This window comes from Rhododendron vialii, chromosome 1a (assembly GCF_030253575.1).
Source record: "Rhododendron vialii isolate Sample 1 chromosome 1a, ASM3025357v1".
In the NCBI taxonomy this organism is placed as follows: Eukaryota; Viridiplantae; Streptophyta; class Magnoliopsida; order Ericales; family Ericaceae; genus Rhododendron; species Rhododendron vialii.
Genome location: NC_080557.1, coordinates 351014 through 361007, shown reverse-complemented (window position 1 = coordinate 361007; position 9994 = coordinate 351014). Strand labels below are relative to the sequence as shown.

At 36.2% G+C, this 9994-nt stretch overlaps 1 protein-coding gene across 1 annotated transcript; it reads left to right on the top strand.

Annotated features, from left to right (window-relative positions):
- The first annotated feature begins 2203 nt into the window (after nucleotides 1-2203).
- Nucleotides 2204-2967, top strand: LOC131334615 (uncharacterized). The gene has a single exon (XM_058369738.1). It carries the CDS (start codon nucleotides 2264-2266, stop codon nucleotides 2855-2857), a length of 594 nt encoding a protein of 197 aa, XP_058225721.1. The 5' UTR covers nucleotides 2204-2263; the 3' UTR covers nucleotides 2858-2967.
- Nucleotides 2968-9994: the final 7027 nt, after the last annotated feature.

Genomic DNA, 9994 nt, shown 5'->3' with positions numbered 1-9994 from the left:
CATTTTGAATAATTATGAATGTTATTTTGTTTGCAACATGAATGAGTTTGCTTTGACTGGTTCTACGGTAGGTTGAATTCACCCCGTCTGAGTTCGAGTTCTGCCAGCACTTTTTTTAAAGTGTTTATTTGTCAAAAATAATTTCATAGGAGACATTTGGAGCTACTATATGTATTGAACCTAATCAGGGAAACCAACCAAGGTTGAGGCCATTCAACCACAATTCGATGGACCAAGCTTCCTGGAGTTGCATTAGATCTGCACTATGGAAGTTAGAAAGGCACAACAAGAAGTCGAAGCCCAGGATCATTTTGGGCATGAATTAAACGTTATGTTTTTTTATGTATCTGTTAGATTCTGGATTATTCAAGTGGAAATTTCATTAGGGTGACCGTCCCAAAGTCTTGTTTTCAATAGGCGGAAATTTGATTGCGAGCCCAAAAAATTTCTTCTCGTTAGAATCGTCAGCGTAAAATTGGAAAAAAAGAAAAAAGAAAATGATTCAGTACATAACAAGGAATATCGTTTTCTTTGCAATGGGACAACACAAAAGAATACTATCATTTTCTTATCAAGGATCGATACTACCTATTCGTTCTTAACAGTTTAGACAGTTGTATGAAGTATGAAGAGCATGACTACCAGATTTCAAAAATTGAAAATTGGCATTCACTTTCAGTGTATGGAATTACCATATCAAAATAACCTCAACGATTAATTTCAAATTGTACATGATTTTTTTTGAATGTTTTCATGGACCAAAGAATTTCCCCATTTTTATTAATTGTTGTGTGGTTTTAATTACTAGTATTCTCTTACTTTTCTTTGGAGTTACTTGACTTATATATTTAGTGACTGGCAAGCAAACCAAGCCCAAAAAAGAAGAGACGAAATTTATCTTGGTTATGAAGGTTACGTTAAATCATTTCATTTGGGCCATGTTAGCAGCTAGGGGGTTCCAGTACTCTAGTGGCCGGCATGTGCATGCAATTATCCAACCCTTAAGACATGGCTCCCACCTTTTTCTTTTTCCCTTCGATCTTGCACATAATTTTTCATCCGGCCCCCACGCCGTTGGACTCACTTTTAATCTGATCCAAATAATACAAGATTTTCTTTTATGAGTACTTTTATGGGAAAATGACGGCCAAAGACGTGTTTTGATAATTAATACCCGTCGAGGACATTTTCAGTATTAACAAATATTCTTAACTTGTCATTGGAGAGTATTAATTATCAAAACACATTATGAGCCGTCATTTTCCCTTCTTTTCATCTTTTCTCATCAAAATTAGCTTGTTGTAGTCCAAATATGATTAGGGTTGTTCATATATATATATATATATATATATATATATATATATATATATATATATATACACACACACACACATGCACACATACACACATACACATACACACGCAGTCTGGATCCAATGAGGGATCTCGCACGGTGCTACCATGCGGGACTCCCCTTTTCCGATTGAATTGCGACGATCCAAGCTGCTCAAAGTGATCAAAACGTGATTTTAAAGGTATCCGTGAGAAATAAGCAAAAAAAATGATCGGAAAGGACTTGATCAACAAGGACACAAAGTTTGGGAAGGTGAAGAGACTAATTCACTAGATCTAGGGATCAACTCAAGTCTCCGGTTGGACTTTTAACAAAAGCATAATCCTTTGGGCGGGGTCGCAAAAATAAAATTTTCATGCAATTTTCCAAGTCCCAAGATGAAAGAATATGTCTTTTGATAAGACCTTGAGAGAAAATTAGTTGAGGTACGTTAATGTAGCCTTGATACCCTTGCTTTTAAGCCAAAAATAATAGAAAGAAACCTTTACCATAGTGTTAATAGGTGTTACTATTATTCGGGGACCAAAAAGAGAACTCTTATAATCTATTATTATTTTCAAATTTTGATTTCGTTTTTTGCGATCTCCCCATATTTTCTTGGAAACGTATAAAGGTTCACAACAACATTAGAGTCAGGAGTCCATCCTAATCACGCATGTGCCTGCTGCTCCGTAACTTTCCTTTGAAACGTAGGATTCAATAATAATTCTTTCTTTACAAGTGTACTTCTGTTTAACCTTTTTCGCACAGCATTCACACGTAGGCCATTGTCAACGCTTCAACACCCTATATCCTCTTCCTCTATATATATAAGTACGTGCAATTTCACCATTACGGATTAATTTCCGATCCTATCATCAGCCCCTTCAATAAACCTTCATCAAAAACTCTCGACCACTTCAGCTAACAATGGCGACCATAATGAACAACGGCAACAACAACAACATTAATGGAAAAAAACCAGTTAAATTGCTTGTAGGAGATGGGTTCTTCAACGATAGACTTCTCCTGAAAGATAATTCCATCGGGAACTCATCGCGTATTTACTACCGGAGTACCACGGATGGGGTTCCCTTTCAATGGGAAAGATCCCCCGGGACACCCAAACACGAGCTGCAGAATGAGGTCATTCCGCCGCTAATACCTCCACCGGCAGCGCAGAGCAAGGGACTACCACCTAGGCCTAAAAATTGTGTGGAGCAATCGAAGGAATCCGGCAACAAGTACTGGAAGGCTTGGTTTTGGAAGAAAAGCAAGAAGAAAAGGGATTGTAATGCCATCCATAGGAGTGTGAGCTGTGACGCGAGCTCTGATAAATTCGAAATGGAATTTATGGGCTCAATTCATGATTCGAGTTCCTCGGCCTCTTCATCATCGTCTTCGTGGAATCGTGCTACTTTGCACTCGGAAGTAGGGTTGCAAAGGGATCCGCTAGATTCGCGTTATATTTGTAGTCCTTGGAACATCACGGCAATATTGGTTCGTATTGCTAGGCGAGTTTAATTGTTTTTTTTTTTTTTTTTTGGGTTTAACCTTGTTATACTAGTTATAGTTTGTTTTTGGATAATTGTGAAATATATCAAATCAAATAAATATGTTGTAAGCGCTGAGATTAACGTAGAACATGCCAACTAGCAACATGTCTACAAACTCACTTAACAGTTTTTGAATGTTTGTAAATATATCAAACAGTTGGATACTTTTGGCCAATTTCTCTGACCTACCCCTTCTAATGCCTTTCTGATTAGATCACATTCTACTTATTTAGATAAATTCAAATTATGAAAATTAACGCATTTTGTTTTTAATATATTTGGAATTTTGGAGGTCGTATATGGGAGGAGGTGAAAGGTCTTGTTAGGGCTATTAACAAACCGGATTAAATCTAGACTCGAATCTGAATAAGAGAATTTGTCTTGTTATGGATAGTACTCAAACCCTGGTACGTACCTATATGTGGAAATGACTTATTGGGTACAATCATCTTCTTTGCCTAGCAAGTCGTCCCTATTAGCATGTGATTTGTTTATTTGCATGAATGACCTAAGAATTGAACTGTATTTATAGACAGAAAAATATAGGAAAATAGACAGAAATATAAGAAAACGGATACACATTGAAACGGAATCATCTTTCTCTGGGATGACATTGAACATACAAAATTATTACTATGAATCAACAAATAAGAAGTGTTTAAATGCATGCATGAGAGTACTCATCTCCGTTGTGGTAAAATAAGAAAAGGAGGTAAATGCACACGACTTTGTGGCCGTGCGCCTTTCAAAATGTAAACGCGTCATGCACACCACATCAACAAGCTGTTTTGGACCTAAGCGATACTACCTCCGATGTATAAGAGTCAAATCCCTCTTAAGAAAACTATTAAATCTATCATGTTTTATCATGCAGAGGCTTAAAAATGAAACTACTTGGGCCTTTCGACTTTAGAGCCCAAAGGTTTGTCTAGTATAAGGCCCACGGCCCAATCCACCCCTAAGCTTGAGCCTTGGCAATAGGCTCAGCTGTCCAAAGCCCATTATTTTTCTGAATATGGGGGCCGGGGCTAGAGCCCAAGACAATAATAAAGCCTCACATCTAAACTCCCTGGACTTAACTTACCTGCTGCTGGGCCTGGTTTTTTAGCAGAGACTTGCCCTTTGTAAAGTGTAATCAACGTACGGCAACGCTTCTTTATTCTCACGGAGAAACTACTCTTCCCATTAAAAGCTCTTTCTTTTTTTTTGAATTTGGATCATTAACAACACTTCTGAACGGCTCGAATTACACACGAACGGATATATGTGCTAACTACATAAAAAAATATTACTAGCAGAAATGATTCCATAGGGGTAGTCATAATGTCAAAACAATTTTTGTTAATACCAAAACTCTAGTGTACAAAAGACTCGTATCATGTGTAAGATACATACAAATTTTGTATGTACTTAAATTTTTCACATTCAAAAAAAATAGTTCTGGTATTTGTCGTTTTCCCATCCAATAATAATTTTGGATGAGGGGAGGGGATGTGCATTTCGAGGAAACACGTGTGAGCAGAAACAGCAGGGGGAATGAAAGATCAGATCACGTGATATCTACTCAATCGTCTCTCTCGTCGTCTCTGATCTCACCGCCCATGGGATTCCGCAAGCCACGTGCGGCACGTGCCAAGTGTTAGCGCTAGCTAGCTAGCTAGGGGACTATTCCTATGAATCCTATTGATCAGTGCATGCATGCATGTAATGTGGACACAACGCGAGTGAAAGGGCAGCACGTGCATGCCGCGTTATTTCTTGACCTAATTCTCTCTGCATGCACAGCAGATAGACTTCTCTCTCGACTGCTTAAATTGTTGTTTGCTGTAAACTCCACATTAATTAGTACGTACAGTATTTAACTGTTCACTTCTTACTTAAAATCCGATAAAATACACAGGAGGACAAACTAGATGCATGTGTCATCAACAAACAAAAAATATTCCTTAATTCTCTACCAAATTTAAGTCTATGCAAGAATGATCGATCAACTTCAGATTTTGTGGTGAAAATATGAGTCAGGCACGGAGCTAGAAATTTTGTTTAATTAGGGGCTTGAATTTGACCCCAAAAAAAATGTACATAATAATATGTACAATATGATGATTTTTCCCTCTTCTACATCCTTGACGTATTATCTTTTGTCTCAGATGATCGTGACAAAAACAATGATAAATTACATCACTAATTAAGATAATACACTAACTATGTATGAGAATTATATTTGTGGTACGTAATATTATCTAAATAAAAAACCGTAACATTGATCCAAAGTATCCAAGAAATAGTGCGATACTAATGGAAGTAGATAACCAACGAAGAAAGTGAAAGTAGTTCCTAGGGAGGCGGGAAAGAAATACTAATAATACTCCTTGTTTTCGGCAAAGTTAATCACATGACCAATTCTACATAAATAGTATTAATTAGACTTATAGAGTAGCATTAGCATATATTTATGGTGGTTTACTGCATGGGAGTACTTATTTGGCCACCTAGCTACTCTTAAGTCTTAAAGTGGGGGAAGAAGAGATTGTACATCCTAAAACTCTAACGTAAATTAATAATTACTTTCACAAAAGTCAGACGGATCAGAAGGTTTTGAGAATCACTTAACCTAATTTTGGGGCTCATCACAACAAAACAGAAACTAGACGTCAGAGGATCAGGTAGTACTGAATCCATGGAATGACATTTTTTAAATACTAGGAAAACAATTTAATTATATAAGAGAATAAATATAGAATTTTTCATACATATTGATCAACCCTCAAATACTTTTCATATTTAATAGTCAATATATGAAAGGAGCATTTGCTATGCCAAAAATTATAATATTCCTTTAATTAAAAAATGAAAGGTATAATTCCAAAATTGAGATCCATTAAATAGCAAACTTGCTTCTATTTTTTTTTTTTTTGGAAGGCAGCAAACTAGTTTCTTCACAGTCTGCATTGTTTTTTCCCCCTTTGGTATTAGGATGGACTAATATATTGGTGCAATTTTATATCTTAAAGAAACAATATACGTAACAATATTAATGTGATCATATCTACTAATGGTGGTGCATGGCTATCGTCAGCTCGTGCCGTAAGGTGTTGGGTTAAATCTCGCAACGAGTGCAACTCTCATGTTTAGTTGCCATGGTTAACTTTGGAACCTTGAACAGACTAGCAGTGATAAGCCACAAATATGAGCTTTAGAGCATTGAGTGGGGTCAAGCCATACCCTTGTTCCCTCCACTCTTGGCCTCATAACTGTTTTCGCTTGCTTATTCGGAAGGTGGTATGGTTTGAAGAGTTTTTTTCTCGGCAATATGGTTTAAAGAGTTGCTAGCAAAGAGAGTTAAACGTGAAATGTTAGGAAGAAGCAAACGACTAGGTTCCAGAATTTTTTTGATAAGAAGCCACATGCAATTCGTTAGGGCTAAGATAGACATGTAATCACCGTCATAGATATGAGATGAGATGATAAGCTTCCTCCTCCAAAGAATAGTAGTAAAATTCTACAAGTTGTCTCTCTGTATGTATCTACGTCTCTCTGTATGTATCTACTCATGGGATCCCTGTCTGGTTACGAAGGGAAAAGCCATGTGGGAGGGGAGGTGATGATCGAGTAATAATTTATGGAGTAATAATTTATGGAGTAAGGGGCCAAACGTGAGGAATGATTCGTTCTCCTTTAAATTATTAATAAGAAAAGTAGTTTGACCGTGGACGAAAATGGATGGGGCCTTTCAATCAAGAGAGACAGACACTTCCTTTTTCATTGTTTAATGCTTCCAGCTTTAACAATTTTATTTTTTCTTATAATAGTCCACATTTTTTTATGACAGTGGATTTTGCCACTCTTTTTTTTGTTAATGCTATTCTTTTGCAAGTATATTTTTGGTGCAAAAATACATTTACAGGAGAGTGGTATTAACAAAAAAAAAGTGACAAAATCATTTCCTTTTTTTATTAGAGACCAATCGCCAGCCCAATAACGAGAGATGCAATTATGGAGCTAGCAAATCTTCATAAGAACGGATCCCGTACGTAAGAGTTGATATCTCTGATGAGAATTACAGTACAATCAGAGATCGAGTTCATAAGGAGCAAAGCTTTATAAATTCTAGATCTTAATTGCACAGACTAATTAAGGAAAAGCAAACTCACTGTAGTTCCTCTATATTTTTTGTGGAGGCATGAAGAAAAAAATGAAATGTAAATGACACAGTCCCACCGAATTTCTCTGCCCATCTGCTTAATTGTTTTCTTAATTACCTTCACAAAGCAAACTCCCCTTTTGTTTTGCTATCATGTGGACATGTCTTTGGATTCACTCAAAACTCTATGAGAGAGAGAGAGAGAGAGAGAGAGAGAGAGAGAGAGAGAGAGAGAGAGAGAGAGAGTATTATTCCTTAGCCATTAGGTTAACTTTTAGTTTTAGGGGTACGTGGTTGGATTATACTAAGCAAAGGTATCATCAACCTTGTGACTCTTCACATTTCTTTGCCACGAATATGTACTAAATTAAAGCCTCCTTTAAATTGTTTAATTACCATGACAAGGTATTCTTTTTTTTTTTTCCCCTAATCTTAGGAGAGAGGATATTCAATGGTTCATTTCACCCATACTTAAAGTACATACCTGATAAGGACGAGAATAGTCTAGATGCGCGTAAGCTGGCCAAACACCCTTGATATATTGTTGAATTAAAAAAAGTGCTATCACTTCTCATTTTTTTTCCATATTTACAATGATGGTACATGAAGTTATAACATTCCATCAAAAAGCTACTCCGATATGTTTCTAATTATGACATTCTTGTTTTATTCGGTTATGGTGTTGTGGACTGCACACATTCATATGGGATTTGTCGTGCCATTGTGTGTGAACAAGCATAAGAGGTGAAAAAATCAGAGCGAAAAATTTCTTGTTACGTATGTATCATTTGATTACCGAAAATGATTATTTTTCAATTTACTACTCGTAATTAGAAAAGCACAAATATGGTCAAAATATAATGCCTGAAACATGCCGTAATCTTAGGCTTATAAATAACTAGGCTCAATACAAGACAAAATAATTTGAATTTTCTCTTGGAGCCGAAACTGTATCCAATACAGGCCCAACTGGCTTTATTGGGCCATTCGAATGTAATGGACTTCCTAATGACCACAAGCCCTTATTCGAAAACCCGGCCCAGCTGAACTCAAAACTAGTACTTCGTAATTAATTAACAAATCCAATGGTTATCCATTGCAGTAATAATACTTTATATCAAGCGAACAAGCGATTAGCAGGAGAGGACAGTATTTAATCTTGATTAAGATACTAGTTTAGTAGTAAATCTTTGTATACCAATAATGGCAATAAGATTTGGTTCACATGGAGCAGTCCTATACGTGGCCATAACTCTCAAACTACTACTTTAGAATCTGATATTATAGAGCTTATCCCAAATCTAAGCATAGCCACCACGCACCTACCAGATACCACCCCGGCCATTTTACTCTTTCTTTGATCAAGTAGTTATACCCATTTTACTCATCAAGATGGGTTGAACTTAAAGTTGGTTCTCATGGGATACAAAATGGGATCTCTATCAGACTATCACAGTTTAATTTACTAATAATTTGACTCGCTTGTTTTATAACACCCTATAGGACTGCGTAAGTTTTTGTGCTGTGGAGTGGAGTGACAAAACTAGAAAAAGGAAACCGCAGAAAAATGTTCATATGTTCCAAAGTTAATCACCCTTCATTCGATATAGAATGAAAATAGTGTAATGTTCCATGAGATAGTATGAAATTTGGGAAATATCGAAATAGGAAGGAAAGAATGGTGTCCCCAAAGCAAAAGCTCGCTCTAAATTCTCTTAGCTGAATACATTATACAACTTAAAATGGGGATTAAAGTTAAAAAATTACACCAGACTTCCTTGAATAATACAGTATATGCTTACCTATATCCAATATACCTTTGAATTTTCGTGTGATTAGTGTTAAACAAATCAAAACTTATAAAAACGAATGTTTAAATTATCAAATGCAGTAATAACGGGTCCGTCTTTTCTTATAGCATATGAAGAATGAATCACTATATTTCTCTTTCATTTCTATTTTTTTTTCCTAATTTACTAACTACTATAGAGTGTACTTAATTAATAGTTGCTGCAAAATCTCCAGCTCTATTTTCTAGAGTGTACTTTGGAGTACATTTTTTAGAATTTAGAGGGCCGGGGGGTGACGCATGCAGGCATGATGTGCATGTGCAAGTCACTAGGAAATCTATCCTCTCTGCAGATCAGATGGAGAAAACTAAAAGGAATCATCAAGAGGCAGAAGCCTCCATGCCTCCTTTTTCAGCCATTGGATGCTTAACACGTGTTCATATATACCACCCACCCCCTCCTCTTAATACCACAAATATTGCAGGTACTCTTTTTAATAAATAGATTTTTAGACCAATTTACGTGCATCTTAACTTGTGAATGTGTTATTTGATTGCATGATAGTATCATCAAATTATGCCTAGAAAAACTTCGATCCCACTCCCCCGCCCACCCTGCACCTTGAGAAAAGAAGAATCTTGAGTACTCTTGAGCTTTCATTACGTGATGTTCTATTAGCCTTCACAATAATACATTCATGTGTAATTTTAAGGCTCAGAGTATGCATTTTATATACAAGTGTGGTGCTTTGTTAAAGGATCTGAAATATTTTTGGATCTTGAGTGAGGTAAGTCTTTGTGTATGCATTCTCCATACATAGTAGTGTTATAATTAAATCATCTCAAATATTATCCAAGTGATGGTTGCTCAATATAAGGAAGTACTTCTTCCGTTCCAATTTATTTGTCTATCTTTTGATTTTTAAGAAAATAATTTAGAAATGACACGAGCACAAGGTGGGACCAAATAAAATGATTTGAGAGTGGTCCCTCATGGATCATCGTGTCCCCTTTCCCTCCCTCCTGCTTCCCCACAAACCTACACATACCCCTCCTCCGCGTTCTTTTTCTTTGATTTAATTCTCTTGCTTTTTTTTTTTTTTTATCCGCATTCTCTTGCTTTTGTTAAAGGTAATTTAAATGAGAATGAATACTCGTAGTATTTCTTTGTT